Raw genomic sequence first — 15,549 nt, 5'->3', positions numbered from 1 at the left:
CAAGTCTATGACAAAGTGTCACATGTAGCACGTGTCACATGCTTTGTGTATCACATATTCTGATTGTTACATGCTCTGCTCACTTCCTTCCCTACACTTGGGCTCAACTGTTTGTTGGCACTTAGAGACCGTCCTCTGGCTCCCAGTGGTGCCCACTTGTGTGGGGTTGGTCCTCATTTCTAGGTCTTTGCAATGGACAGATGGAGGAGGTAGGAGTTTAGTTTCTTTAAAATAGATAACAAGGGCATCTGCTTTTGATTTGGCATTGGGTGTTCTGCTTCTACTTTTACACCCATTTGCTTTTTGGCCCTTGTCAAAAGCTGCATTTACCCAGCACCAGCACTGTAATTACTCTTCAGCTTGGGCCACGGCGACAGGCAGTCTCATGGTAACAGCAGGTGACACCATCTGCTGACCATCTGCTGACCATCTGCCGACCTTCGATTTTGTCCCGAGTGTGTGCCCCACAGGAAGGTTCTGTGCCGAGGCAAGGTGGAATAGGTGGGAACCCACAGGGCTGGACCACTTCCTACAATGTCTCCCTCTTGTCCTGAACCCTACCTTCACTGTCCCATGATGCACCTGGCTGCCTCAGCATGGTGGAGACTCCATGATGAATACACACAGACACATTGAGCTGCACTGGAGGTGCTACGGAACCTGGCTTCCAGCCACCTCGTGGGCTCTCCTGCAGAGTCAGAGAGTCACAGAGCTGGAATGCAGGCCTCCCGGCAGACATCCTGGCCTCTTCTGCGTTGCCCACTGTGCGTGTCCACATCCATCTCACTCTCTCATCCTTCCTCCTGCTTCTCTGGGGAAAAGGTCTCCAACGGCAGGTGCCTCCAACACACACCCCTATTTCAGGGGACATCCTACCTGCCTCTAGGCTCAGCTTCAGCCACATCTACAATGTCAGCAACCAACCTCCCCACCCCACCACTGCATGGAACTTCGTCTTAAACCAAATCTTGGTGCCCATCCACACCCTTAGCAAGTGCTCCCCACTTCTTTGTTTCTTCTATTTTTCTTTTCTTATTTATGACATGTGGGGGGAGGGCAGGGAGAGAGACAGAAAGAGAGAGAGGAGAGCTCTTACCCACTGTTGACTCGCCCAAGCACCTTAATAATGGCTGAGGTTGGGCTGAGGCCAGAACTGGGAGCCAGCAATCCAGGTCTGGCACGTGGGTGGCGGCAACCACCACGGGAGCCATCACCTGTGGGATGATTCCTAGGGAATCACGTTAGCAGGCGGCTGGAGTGGGGAGCTACAGCCGGACATTGAAGCACGTCATTCTGACAAGAGACAGACACCCTAACCTGCATCTTGGCCCTAGGCCACACACCAGCCCCTCTTTGTTTCCTGGAAGGACAGGCCCCTCGGGCCCCACGCTGGTGCAGGTGGAGTGGCTCTCCTGCATGGACTGGAGGCATGCGTTGGCCCCCGGATCTGTGGAACAACACACTGACTGTGTGTTCCTAGCCATCGCCTGTCCGCCCCAGGGACACAGGCAGTGGGGCTGGGCTTACCTGGACTCCTCGGTCCCGTCCCAGAACACCACGGTGTACTCCTGGCCCTGGGAGGAGAAGAAGGACGACTGCTTCCCGCATGGCAGCATATACATGAATGTGGCAAACGTGGGGTCCTTCATCTGGTTCACCACCGACAAGGCCAGCGGCCGCTGAGAGAGAGAGCACCGGGCCCTGAGCACCTGCAGCCAGGTCAGTGCCAATCTGGCCCATGGGCTCTGTTGTCTCAAGCTGGGGGGCTGGGAGGCAAACCACTTGGGATGTCAGCTGGGAGTCAGATCACCATTGGCCACAGAACCTGGGGCTCAGCTGGTCAAATGTCCTCGGCCAAGGCCAGAGAACCCTGGGAAGTTCTTTACGCCCAGCATGCTATTGAGTCAGCTCTGAGTTGACGAGCGAATATTCCACCCTGTAGTTCTGGCATTTTTCAGAAACAAACAGGACCATAAAACAGGTGGAGTACAAGGAAGCCTCGCTCTGTGTCCACACCTTGCCAGTAGATTCTGTGTGTTCCTTCACGGAGGGACACATCCATTTTCTGCCCATGTATGGGGACTCAAGTGCTAGGCAGGGTTGCTACACTGTTTATACAAACACTAGGGCGGGAAGGAAGCTTGCCTTTCCTGAGAGCGGCTCACACAGAAACATGAGACTGAATGTGTGAGCTGTGGTCGGCAACTCTTGCAACAAGGTCACCCCAGCTGTTCTGTGTAATGGGGGCAGGCTGCTGTGTTGGCAGCCCTAGAAACCCTCAGCCCCCCGGGAAGCTCCCGGTTACCTTCTCCGGCTTCGTGTCCCAGCATTCCATCATGAGTGCCTGCAGCCGGTGGAACTGCACCTCCTCAGGCTGCCCCAGCACCGGGCGGATACCCTTGGACAACTTCTTGGCGATCTGCAGCTGGTGGTGGCCCAGAGCAGGGCGCTGCCCCGACAGCAGCTCGTATAGCACCATGCCATAGGAGAACATGTCTACCTGGGCGGAGACAAAAGCCACATCAGGTGCTCCTGGGGCCTGGTGGCCTTTGCAAGCTGGTGGGGAAGTGGGGGATGTTAGAACAGGCAGAAATGATGAGACCAGGAAAACACAGCTCTTCCTCGATACATGTACCAGTCTATCCACCAGACACTTTTTGTCCAAACCCGGAATGACCACCTCGCTATCTGTCCATTTCCTCCCTCCTCCTCTTTGCCCGTCTGCCTGTCCATCCTTCTGTCCACTAAGCACCCCCTGAGAACTCGGCTGTCAGCCACCGACGAAGGGCTCCAAGGACACCAGCATCCTCTACCCCGAGCGTCAAGACGAGGCGCTCTCCAGCAGGAGAGCCACACTGGACTGCAGAAAAGGAGGTGCGTCCCCCAGATCCCAGCGTGTCCTCTGCCCTGACTGGAATCATCTCCTACCAGAAAGGGGCTTCTTTAGGGGGCAGATTACTTTGTAGTAGGAGAGTTGCTGAAAGACACTGGAGAATTCTTGATGTGAATTTTCCTACTGTAACCTTGAAAAGGCTTCCGTTTTTTAAGGACCCGCCTGAACACCATCCCAAACAACAAGGAACTATGAACAAAGGGGCATTTCCACACCAGGTGATTAACTACAAGGCTGGCACGAGACACAGCAGGGGGACGAGTCCGCATCGTCTGGGTGCCCCATCTACCCAAGAGCTGTCCAGGGAGAAGGCTGGCCATGCAAGCTGTGGCCTGTGGAGCCCACGCCTGTCCTGCTGGGCATTCAATCTGGCCAGCACTAAAGGTGAGGTCTGGGGGACAGGTGTCACCCTTTACCACCCTGCTGAGTGTTCCTCGCCAGGCCCTGCAAGGCTGGTCCTATGTGCCCATTTTGCACACCTACCTGCAAGAGATTTGGGACCTGACCCAGGCCCATGTCTGTGCTGGATTCTGGGTCCCCTGCCCGTAGCCTCTGTGCTGTTTGTGAATCATGACGCGAGACTTCTCAAGCTGAGAAGTCCACCTTATCATGGGCAGACAGACACAGGGCTCAGAGCCCTACGGGTTGGGGCCAGCCCCTACTGCTGGGTGTGAGAGACAGGGCAGGGGCTGGGGGCTGCTGGGGTGCTGTCAGGACTGGCATGGGCTCGGCAGCTACCTTCTCATCGTACACAATGCGCGGCCTGATCTCTGGGGCCTGGTAGCCAGGAGTGCCCTCCACGCCCAGGGCGCCCTCGTGGAAGGACTGGCGCGAGATGCCGTAGTCCGACAGCTTGACGTTGACGGGGTCCTTGACGTCCAGGGACCACACCAGGATGTTGTCGGACTTGAGATCACAGAAGATGATGTTTTTCTTGTGCAGGTAGGCCAGGCCTGAGGCGATCTGGTAGGCTATTTTCTGGGTGAGCATGTGACCCAGGGGCATAAAGGAAGAGTCTTGCAAAGCAAAAAAAGAAAAAGAGGAACAACTTTCTAATTGGTTAACACTTTGGTTTGGATTAGGATAAAGTTCTCATTAGAGCAACAGTCTCCCTTGTCTTTCCCCGGAGACTCTATGTTCTCTGACGTAGGGGGAGGAGGCCTTAGCAAGGAGAAGCTGAGGTTTGGTCAGCACTGCCCTGCTGCCCTGCCCATTGCAGTCCTGCCTGGTAGTGGGCGTGGCTCCATCATCCACAGTGCAACAGGCCTAGCCTACCCTATTATGTATCTGATTCCATGACACTTTGAAAATTTTCCCAAAGGGGCCTCCCCAAGTCTCACACTAAAGTGCCCCTTTTGAATATGCAGTGAAGTCCATGCCAGACACCAGGCGCCAGGATCCCAAGTGGTACAAAAGATCGAGAACCTGTGGATTGCAGTTCTCTCTTAGGCTGGCCTGCACTTGTTTTGCAGGTGAGTAACCCTGGCATCTTGCTCTCTACTTTCATCTCTTCCCTGAAGCCCTTCTCGGTGGAGGTAAGAGCTGGGCCCAGCCAGGGGCCACTCCACGATATCAGCCATTCTCACTCTTGTTCAGCCCGGAGCCAGAAGGACAAAAACCAATGACCTTTGGTGAACCCTTACATAGGACAGAAGCCCTTGCTGGATCACGCTCCACTCCTTTCCAGGAAGAGGGCAAGGGTTCAAACTCTACAGATTCTACCTCAGGCCAAGGCTGCTGTGAAAGGTGTGATGGGGCAGGTGGAAGAAGTGATTGATGCTAACAGCGTTTCCTCCCTAGACACAGGGCCTTTGGCAGCAGTGCAAAGTTTAATGACTCATTTCTGGAATGGATGCACCTGACTGCAGGGTCCCCAAGCCTCACTAGCTGTGGATGTCTGGTGTGTCAAGTCAAAGGCCTTATTTACTTGTGGATAAGCCAGAGGCGCCTTGCTGTGATGGTGCCCTCTGGTAAAGGGGCGTGTGTTTATGCCCCTTTAGGGGAGTAAAGCAACTCCTGACCGTGGCAGAGAAGCAGAATTCAGAGCCAAATCCCTTCGGATTCAAAGTGCTTACAGCTGGTCGGCGTCCGGGACAGCCATGGGAGTTGGGCACGTCCAGGCCTGGCTAGCTACGGCACCCTCCTCCCCCCAGAGCCCCCGCACCTCTGGTGTTCTCGGACAGCAGCGTGTTGAGGCTGCTCAGCGGGGCGAGCTCCAGGGCAAAGCAGAGTGGGTGGATGCTGATGCCGATGAGCGACACGATGCAGGGGTGCTGCAGGGCGTGCAGCATGCTGGCCTCCTGCCGGAACTCTGAGAAGTTCCTCATGGCGTCCATGGCACGCAGGTGCCTCAGCATGGTGTCTGCCGGGACACAGCACAGCCATCAGTGGTCCATGGGGCATGAGGGGTGTGGTGGGGGCCACCAGGCCTGGCCAGGCAGATTCCAGAGGGCCAAAGTGGTAGGAGTCCCAAGAACATGTGGTGGGGCAGGGGCAAGATTTGCACTTTTAATTTCCATTGCTTTCAGTCTGGCCCTAGGGGCTGTTATTGTGGGCTACAAGAACTACTTCTGGATGGCAAGAATGGGGACACCTCCACCTGGAGGGCCAGTGGGCACTCAGGAGCTGCTGAAAGGTACAGGGTCACACATGACAATGGGTCTTGTGTGCCCACGTAAGAAGCAGGCTCTGCCTCTGGGGGCAGGGAGAGAAGGTCCTGGCACACTACCTGTGGCAGAAGTGGCTGAGACAGGTCCTACAGGTGAGGGGTGTACCTGAGGCCAAGCGTGCTGGGCAGAGAACAGGTGGAGATGGTAAGGACCATTCCTGCTCTCGAGGTCTATGTCTGGACAACAGGGAAGTCTGGACAACAGGGAAGTCTGCAGGCTTAGCTGGGCCCTCACAGCCAGCAGAAAGTTTCTTGGTGGGTGGTTTCTTGGGGTAGCCTGTGGCCCCATGCGCCCTCTCCCTTGCCCCACTCCATGTGTACCTGCAGCCTCAATTCCCCCTTCCCCCACCCCCTGCCGCCCTAAAGTGACCCAAAACTGGGATTTTTCTGAAGACAAAGGGCAGGCTGGATTGGGGCCTTGCTTACCTGCGGGGGCGCTGGCGAAGTTCTTGAACTTCTTGATCTGGAATCTCTTGACAGCCACGGGCTGGCCCTGGTACTGGGCCCGGTAGATGACAGTGCCGCTGCCACCTTGGCCCAAGGTGCTGCCTTGGTCCTCACTGTGCACCAGCTCGCTGTTCTCCAGGAAGAGTCTGCCATGCGTACACACACACACACACACACACACACACACACACACACACACACACACGGGGCTCAGCACAGGCCCACCCAGCCAAGGCAGGGGCAGGGTAGGGGGGATGTGGTGTGGACTCAAAGCCACCTGGGAAGTCAGACAGCCTGACTGGGGCCTGAGCAGGTTACCGAGGATCCCTATAGCCAGCGGCTAGTCTGGCTTCTAAGCCTGGCTTCAGGGAAGAGCTCTGCCAGGCCTTTGGTAACACTGCTGACCTCTGCTCGACTCCTTGGCCTTCTTATCCAAGCTGCCCAGGCCTGCAAGGACTTGGAGAAAGGCTCAGTCTTCTAGACACACTTAGAAGCAGGCTGGGCTGGCAATATCAGAATGCACTCAGTGCCTTGGGACTCCCGGAGCGGCACGTGAGGCTCAGGCCTCTGTGACTGCCCCTCCCCAGGCTCCCCAGGCCTGCCCCCTGGTCCTGGAAGGCAGGAACAGTGAAGATCCAGCATGAAGCAGAGGAAAGAGGGAGTGAGGAGGGGGTGGAGGAGAGTATGGGGGGTAAACAGACCTGATGCCCCCAGCCTTCAGGTCTTTCCACCTGCCCTGGACTCTGCTGTGGTCCATCTGGGTCCCTCGTCTGCACCTCAGGCAGAGGTGTAGCCTCCACTGGAGCCCTCCTGGCCCCCAGCTGCAGTGGCTCTCATGCCCTGCTGACCTGGCATTCCACCTCACTGCAACCCTCGTGGCTGGCCAGGAGTTGTTTGTTAATATGCACCTGTTTAGGAAGTGTGGTGCTCTGAGCCCCTTGGAAGGCCCCAGGGGAGCAAGGGGCACAGGACAGAGCAGCTCCAGGAAGCACACACTTCTGTAGGAGCCACAGGGCAGGGCTCTGCAGCAAGCCCTGGTCATGGGGTGTGACGCTCCCTGCTCCTCCTGCCCAGCACCTCTGCTTACGGTAGACTGGCTCACAAGGCCAATTCCCTCCCAGGCGACTTACTTTCCGAACTGTGCCATGGTGTAAGACTGGGTTCACACCAATACACAGATCTGGCCATTCAGATCCCACCTGGAACGTCCCTCAGCCTGGATTCAGCTGGGAGCCGTGGCATGAGACTGCCAACATAGAGGAAAACCTGGCCCTTGGCAGTGCCCAATCATCTCAGACCAGAGCTGGGGATCTTGGCCCTGTAGATCTGGGAGTGAGACAGGTGTCTGGCGAAGGATGGGAGGTGAACTGTCGCATCCCCAGGGCAGACACTGCGGGCACTGCCAAGACCCCATGGGAGGCCACTGCCTAGCAAGCAGCTCCAGGATCCACACAAGTGTATGCTTTGGGATTGCAGGCCTGGAGCCACAGGGCACCACTCGCCTGCTCGGAGCCACGTGAGGACGGGAGCGTCACTCAGGCCACGGGAAACTGGAACTAAGAGGTAAGGAAGTTGGTGCAAAGAATTCTGAATTCCATGCAGAAGTTTTACATAGTCTACATTTTCCAGACTGAAGAGCTCTAGGCTGCATGTATTTCAAAATTTTTTTCACTAAAATAATATATATTAATATATGACATGCAACAATATACCACATCATTAGCATATTAAATTGGATAGAGCAAGCTCCCATCCAGATTTACTTTCCAAATGCCTGCAGCAGCAGGGGCTGGGCCAGGCCACAGCTGGGACTCAGAAAGCCAGTCTGGTGTCCCAAACGCGGGTGGCAGGACCTAATCCTGGGGCCACTCCTGCCGCCCCGCAGCATCTGCACTGGCAGGAACCTGGAGTCGGGTATTGGACACATCGACTCCATGTTGCACATCTGTGTCTTAACCGTGAGGCCAAACACCCACACTTGAACTTATCTTTTCATTTCCATTTTCCAGGAACCCTGTGAAGCCTCATATTCTTAGAAGAAAAACAAAAACCAAAAAATAAAACAGAAAAACCAGATCAATGTAATTTTCCTGAAAGAAACCACACACAGCATTCCTCTGAATGCATAAACACCAGGACTTCATAACCTCAAAAAAAGCTGGGACATCCTGATGTCACACAGTCCCCAGGGACACTGGGTCATAAGCCTAGCTCCATGGACCACACAGGACAGAGGCTTTGTGGCCATTTCCTGTTGGAGGGAGCCACCAAGCATGGCCTGTTTCTTCCAGTAGTCTCTGATCAGAACTCACCGTTGGCTAGTGTGCACAGCCAACTCCCAGAACGGGGCGAGGGGCTCCATGTGCTCAGCTTCGGGGCTGCCCAGGAGCCAGTTTTGGTTAGGGAAGGCCAATGGGGCTGTGCTGATGAGTGGGCAAAGAGGAGCACATGCCCAGCAAGGCTTCACTGGCTAAGTGCTGTGCCCAGAGGGACCTTGAAGGCCTCAGACACAGAAAGACAATGGTCCCTGCGTGGCCCAGCTGCCCAAGAGGCACCCACATTTGGTGGGAAGCAATGGTTCAGCCCCATGCCTGGGCTGCCACACAGGGGCTTGGTGGGAAGGGTCTGATAGGATAGCACCCCTGCACAGCCCCCCAAGTCTGCCCCTGTATCCCAGCAGGGGCCATCAGTACACACCTGGCTGGGAAGTCGGTCATGAAGAGCTCAGGTACCAGCTCCTGGAGTGGCACGGGGACATCCGGGTGTCTGGGGCAGGTGATGAAGTCTCGCTCGATGGCCGCCAGCACACAGTCTTCTATGTCAAAGTACTGCACGCTGTCCAACCTCTCGCTTGGGTCTGGGTGCTGGCCCCAGGACAACTCGCACACAGGGCAGGGCACATATTGCTCCATGAGAGGGGTCCCATCGCTTTCGGTGGCCGTCAGGGCTGCACGGGGCCAGAGCAGGAGATGGTCCATGTGAGGCAGGTGCTGCTGATGCATAGCGGAGCAGCACCTGGACCTGGAACCAGGTGGACATTCACTGTCCCTTAGATCCCAAAGAGAGCCTGAGATTACATCATACTGGGACGCTTTTGATAACTCCTCAGCTATCCTCCAAAAGGCACCCCACTCTGGCTGCTGTCCGTGCTGGGGAGACTGAATAGGCTGCTGGGGAGTGCTAGGGAGGCTGCTGTCCGTGCTGGGGAGGCTGAATAGGCAGGGACAGGAGTCGAGAAAGTGGTCCTCATTCCCACCTGCACTGCTGGGCTCACCTGGGCTCCTGTGGGCTGGGTCTGAGCCACACCAAAACTTGGTCACAACTGGTTTGTAAGCAGTTGTTCTTAGGATTAGAAACACAAGGCCTGCAGTTACTACAATACAGTGGCAGGGAGAAATGAGTACAAATTTTGACAGGTAGAAGCCGGATGCTGGACTCAGGACCATGAGCAGCAGACTTCTCTTGCATGCCTCTGTTGGGAGGTTCCCTTGAGGCCAGCTAGACACCTGCTCTGTGTAGGTCCATGTGGAGGGTATCCTGCTGGCAGGTGCTCTGGCAGCTGGCCACTGCTGCTGGCTGCCCGGGGCCCTGTCTGAGACCCTCTGCTCAGTTAGATCCTTTCTGTCTCTAATGAGCTCACCTGTCAAAACCCACAGCACCTGCTGTAGGTGGGGGAAGGACCCTGGCTGATGGGAGCCAGGCACATGTTCACAAGCGCCAATGCATGCCCAGCACACAGCCAGGAGCCTCCTAGGTTGGCACAGCTCAGCCTCGGTTGCCCTCCCCACCAGTCCCTAAAGGACCTCAAGCTCTAGGGGAGAACAGCCCCAGGTGTGCTCCCTGGGGTTGCAGGAGGGTGTGTAGTGGAGATGGCCAGCTCCTGAGGTCGGAGCATGTAGGGGTGGTGCTGGGGTCCTGAACCTGCTCTACACTGCCCTCAGCCTGCAGAGATCCAGGGGCTGTGACCCCTTGCCCAAGGCCTCCTTCCTGCCGGCTGCTCTAGCGGTCATCTCCACCCCAGCCACAGCAAAACAAACAGCCCTCAGCAGCCTCACTTCAAAAGGTGTTTTCTTTGGGTGAGCTCTTAACAAAGACTTGGACCCAAAGGATCCAAGAAGGGCTGTGTGGGTGGGCAGGGGCTCCCTTCCCTTCCTGGCCCTGCACGGCAGGGGGCATGTTGGCCACTGTCCCCACTGAGTAAACAAGACCCATGTGAGCTGGCCCAGGACCATCTCCTTCACCATGTGTAGGTCTGGTGCCATTCCTTCCCGCTCCCTCCACACACTGTATAGCCCAAGGCCACGGCCTGGCTGCCTGCACCACCACCGGGCTCCCCATCTGTGCTGCTCAGAGCTGGACCCATCCCGCAGTCCCTTCTTTCCTGGGCTGCGTTTTTGCCCCCTTGAGGCAGCCCTGCCCGTGGGCTCTCACCGGGAAACCACTGGTCGATGAGGGAATTGACGTGGTCTGTGATAAAAGCCATGGCCGAGAAGTCGCGCATCTCTGACTGACAGATGATCTTGATGCCTCCGCTTTTCTTCTTCTTCCAGTTCACATCGGAGGATTCCACACTGAAACCCAGGGTGGCAGGGAAGGTGTGCGTCGTGACTGGGGCTGTGGGCGCCCAGGAAGACGATCCTGGGAGGACCTGAGCCCTGCAGGACTGTCAGGGGCCTGTGAGTTTAGCACAGCCTGGCCCTGCCGGGACAGAATGAGGGGAGCCCAGGCTGTGCTCCCCACCCTGGGTAGCACCTGACTGCTCTGCACTGGGGTGCTCACAGTGAGCTTTCTGGGGTGCAGAACAGCTGCTCTGGGGGTGATCTTCCCCTCCCCGTTCCACTCTTAGCTGGAGACAGTTCTTAAAAATGTCCAGCTGTGCATGCTTACCACCACTAAACCTGTTGCTGGGCCTCACTGGGCTAAACTCAGCAGGCACAGGGCGCCAGGTGCTGTTCTGTTTGCTCATGGTGTGGGACAGAGGCTGGGTGTTCAAGCATCCCACCCCATGCCCGTCTTCCTTCACCCCTGGCCTGCAGTAGGGGGTCAGGTTGCCCTGGTGGGCACCTCTCAAGGGCAGAAGTGTAGACACCCAGCGTGGAGGTGGACCCGGGCAGGTACATGCAGACTCCCCCACCTGAGGTAGCCTCCGTCGAAGGTGACCAGGAGCCCCTCCTGCCAGTAGATGGTCTGGTTACGCTTCACGCGGAATGTGCTGCCGCGGTTCCTCTGGTTCCCCGTGAAGCTGTAGACGGCCACTTTCCGGTTCCTGCTCTTCGTGTTGTTCTTCTTGTTCTCAAAGAGCTGCAAGGCAAAGACCCTGCCTGTGTGTTCTGGGCTCCTTGCTGGCCCTGGGCAGCACTCTGGGGCCAGGGAGGCCCCATTTTGATTGGTCACCAGCGTCGCCCACGCTTGCCCTCCTGCATGGCACCCCTGTGCGTGGCCAAGTCCCTGCTACTTCTGGTGGTGCCTGATGCTTTGGCTACACATCCCCACTCTGCCCCCCAAAGTTTGAAAATAATCTTTATGCTAATAAATAAATAAAAAATATCCTCCTTGAATTTACAAGCAAAACTGTATGCTGAAAAATGTGGAGAAGAATGCCACCTGGGAGAGAACAAAATGTCCAGTTTGAAATCACATGGATTGGTTATTAGGATGCTGGCAGTCTGCTCCAGGAATTTATACACACACATATATGTATATGTTTAAAAAACAGCCATAACCAGATTTTATTTCCTAGCTTTGTATACTTTTAAAAACGCCACTTAGGAAGTTGGCATTGTGGCACAGCAGGTAAAGTTGCCACCTTCAATGCCTGCATCCCAAATGGATGTTAACTGCTGTCCCTGTCACTCCAGTTCTGATCCAGCTCCCTGTTGGCTCTCAGGGGAAAGCAGCAGAGGATGGCGCAAGTGCTTGGGCCCTGCACCCAGGTGGGAGACCTACACGAAGCTCCTGGCTCCTTGGCCTCAGACTGGCCCAGCTCTGGCCATTGTGGACATTTGGGTGGCGGGGGGTGAACCAGTAGGCGGAAGATTTCTGTCTCCCTCTCTCTGTAACTATTGCAAACGAATAAATAAGTCTCTGTCAACAATATCAGAAACAATAACAAAAACCCTCTGATCCTGTGCCACTAAGAACCCGTGTAAGATTTATTTTTCCAAAATGTACTAGTTTTGTTAAGTATGGTAATTTTCAGAATCACTCCCTTCTCTTGGACACTTAAGTTGGTTCTAGCTGCTCGGCTCCCTGCATTTGACTCTGACTTTCCGGTCCAGACGCTCACTGGCCAGCCACCCCCTCCCTAGCTCACATGCTGAGTGGTGGGGTTACTGAACTGAAAGGTGTGACGGTGGCAAGGCGCTGGATTCTCATGCAGAAATCACCCTCCAAAACATCGAGTCTGTGCCTGCACAGGAGGACACAGGGGCCGTGTGCACGAGGCTGGGCTTGTGCCTCTGGGACCGGCTCACCTTTGATGAGCTAAGTTTCCCAATCCCTCTCTTGGGTCAGCTTGCTTGCCTCCCAGCCAGCTGTGGCCCCTGAGCTCAGCCTCCCACGGCACTGACTGCCCGCTGGTGCTTCTGGCCTCCCACATGGAACACAGCAGGATGTGGAGATCAAAGACAGCACAGAGACAGCACGGGCGAGCCAGCGCCCACGTCCCTGCTTTTCCTCGGGGTACTCTCCTGGTACTACGAACAAACTCCCCTCCCCGCCCACTATGTTCTGGCATTTATTTTTCTTGCCGTTTGAGTAAAATAGGAGGACCTAAGAATATCCTGATGAAGTCAAGAAACTAATCCAACGAGGGTCTTCTAATTAGAAGGTAGCAAAGATAACTCTGGAAGAGTTCAATGTCAGGAACTCAACAGGCAGTAGAGACCCCTGGAGGGCTTGTGGGCACCTGCCCCCACACCTCCCCATCCCAGAGGTTTGGAGGGAGCACATCTGGGGTGGAGCCTGAGAATGTACAATCTGCGTGTGTTTCCAGGTGAGGTTGGCTGTTGCCTTGAGAGCTTCATACAAGAACCCCTGCTGTAGGCAACTGTCTTGCAGGAGATGTGTGCTGGACAAACTGTGAGCCACAACCAGAGGCTCTGATTCATGTGCTCTGTGGAGTGGCGCGTGTCTGCCAGAACCGCCTCCTCCCCTGCCATAGCCAAGCGGGGTGCACAGGTTGGCTGGCAGAACCCAGCCTCTGAAGTCATGCTCTCCCAGCGTGGTGGCCAGGAGATGGTCAGAGATGGCAGCTCTTGGTCCCAGTGCTCCCCGGCCCCACTGCTGAGTCAGTACCTCTGGGAGCACTACTGCATGGGACAGCAGGCTGTGTTCTTGTAGGAAACACCCTCCAGCTGGGGGAAGGTGAGGGACATTGAGGACTCCTCAGCTAGAGGGGTACTGGCTCAGGAAGCATGGGATGATTCCCAGGGGTGGTGCTGGCCTTGCTGCCCAGCCTGAGGTCAATGGCCTCGCTGCACAACCTTTTACTGCAGTTCATCTTCCCTCCCTTGCCGGCCGTCCCTGCAGACCCCGCCCGCAGTTACCTGCAGGTCCATCTCAGCCAAGCTGATCAGCATCCGTGCGATGAATCTCTGCCAGAAGCCGACGGGGACGAAGCTCATCTTGAACACCCTCTGGATGGTGTTGGCCGCGGGGTGCCGCAGGCCATGGGTGTCCAGGCCTGGCTTGGACGGAAGCAGGTGCGGGAGGAGGTAGCTGAAACACGCGAAGGACCCAAGGGGCTGAGTTGTGGGGCCAGGACCTTTGCCTGCATTCTGGCCTGTGGGTCAGCACTGCTTTCACATCCGGGGCCCTCTCATTTGCCCCTTGGAGAAAAATGGAGATGGGCCTCCATGTCCTGGGGTTCTAGCACGGAGTTTACAACAAGGCTAAGGGCAGACATGAGCGCCTCTGTGGTCACACGAGTGGGCGTGGATGCTCCCCACCATGGTGCCCAGGGATTGCTTCACAATGATGCTGGTTGGTGAAGGACACAGCTGCACAGTTCTAAGGGGGTCACAGCGAGGCCACCAGGCTTCGGGGCCATTTGTTTTTCTTGGCTGGCTAAGGGAACAGAATTGCCTTGCAAGTTAGAACAAAGCTATTTGGCACACAGGAGGTATGGTTTATGAGCACCCGCCTGGTCATCGTAAAAATCTGCGTCACTATGTGAGGGAGCTGTCTGCTTCACCGAGTGTCCCTCCCAGCATGCGTCTGGAAACCAGCAGTACCTAGGTGCTGTCGAGCTGTGGGGACAGGCGCTGGTGACCACAGGTGGTCCGAACACCTGCTGACAGACCCTGGGCCCTTTGTTAAAGGGTCTGTATTCAACTCTTCTAATTCCCTTGGGCTAAATCCATGTTAAGTCCAGGGAGGGTTCTTAGAACTTTCTAAAAGAGGTTCCCATAAAACACTTGCCACTTACCCTTCCAAATCTGTGTGTTTCTTATCTTTGAATTTAACTAAACTTGGATTAATACTTTGGGAAAAAGAAAGCGCCTCTATAACTGAACACATACCATCTTAATCACTGTCTAGCCACTATTTATGCAACATTCACATTGTATCAAGTATCATAAGACCACTGTCTAGCCACAGTTTAAGTAGCATTTACATTGTATCAAGTAGCCTCACTTAGAGGCTGATTCCAAGCAGAAGGGGATGGTGTATGGGTCATGGGTCATACGCACATTCTAGGCCATTTTCTGTCAGGGACGTGAGCCTCCGTGGATGGAGGGCCCCACAGGCAGAGCTGAACCCGATTCTCTACGGTTACCAAGGGAGACCGCGAGGGATGCTCAGACCCATACCTGGACTGGGACTCATGTGCCCTGGTTCTTGTGTGCATGGAAAACAGAAAGTACAATGCCCACGGGGACAGGTGAGGAAGCCCACTGGGACAGGTGAGGATGCTCACGGGGACAGGTGAGGATGCCCACTGGGACAGGTGAGGATGCCCACTGGGACAGGTGAGGATGCTCACGGGGACAGGTGAGGATGCCCATGGGGACAGGTGAGGATGCCCAGGTGGCAAAGTCCTGGGTCCACTTCAGGTCTTGTGGGGAAAGGCCGATGCCTCCTCCCCATCCCAGCTCTCTTCCTCCTACGAGCCTGCTCTAATCCCTCAACATTCCTCCCCAGAGAATATGGTCATCTCCTGCTTCCCAGCTGTGTCAGCCTCAGCCTGGCTCTCTCACCTCACCCCCTCATGCTGTCATGTCCTTGGATGTGGCTTCAAAGAACAAAGCCTGGGATCCCTCATTCAGTCCCCATTTCCCCAGCACAGACAGATGCCTGGGTTGCTTTGGGAAGGCAGAGATGATCCAGAAGCCAGCCTATGAAACCAGAATATTCCAGCTCTGCCTGACCATGGATGCCAACGCTCTAGAGCAGCAGAGCCCCTGGCAAGACCCCTGCACCTGCTGGGAACAAGTTGAGTCAGGGATGACCATCCCAGGGGAGCAGCAGGGAGCAGGGCAACTAGTCACATGTTTGCTGAATCGAAGGACAGAAACCTCAGGCCAAGGTGTGATGTCCA

General features: G+C 55.8%; 1 protein-coding gene across 3 annotated transcripts in view; it reads right to left on the bottom strand.

The window, feature by feature from the left end:
- Positions 1-15,549, bottom strand: part of LRRK1 (leucine rich repeat kinase 1) — a 117,156-nt gene that overhangs the window by 8,723 nt on the left and 92,884 nt on the right. For all 3 annotated transcript variants that reach the window (XM_040969910.1, XM_040969912.1, XM_040969911.1), the window contains 9 exons: positions 13,556-13,727; positions 11,143-11,309; positions 10,440-10,579; positions 8,706-8,955; positions 5,988-6,154; positions 5,058-5,255; positions 3,632-3,909; positions 2,306-2,500; positions 1,528-1,679 (listed from right to left, as the gene is read on the bottom strand). In XM_040969910.1, the coding sequence (XP_040825844.1) occupies positions 1,528-1,679; positions 2,306-2,500; positions 3,632-3,909; positions 5,058-5,255; positions 5,988-6,154; positions 8,706-8,955; positions 10,440-10,579; positions 11,143-11,309; positions 13,556-13,727 (1,719 nt within the window). The remainder of the gene's footprint in view (positions 1-1,527; positions 1,680-2,305; positions 2,501-3,631; positions 3,910-5,057; positions 5,256-5,987; positions 6,155-8,705; positions 8,956-10,439; positions 10,580-11,142; positions 11,310-13,555; positions 13,728-15,549) is intronic.

This window comes from Ochotona curzoniae, unplaced genomic scaffold (assembly GCF_017591425.1).
Source record: "Ochotona curzoniae isolate NIBS_2020 unplaced genomic scaffold, NIBS_Ocur_1.0 scaffold_4701, whole genome shotgun sequence".
In the NCBI taxonomy this organism is placed as follows: Eukaryota; Metazoa; Chordata; class Mammalia; order Lagomorpha; family Ochotonidae; genus Ochotona; species Ochotona curzoniae.
This window is presented reverse-complemented; position numbering and strand designations above follow the sequence as displayed.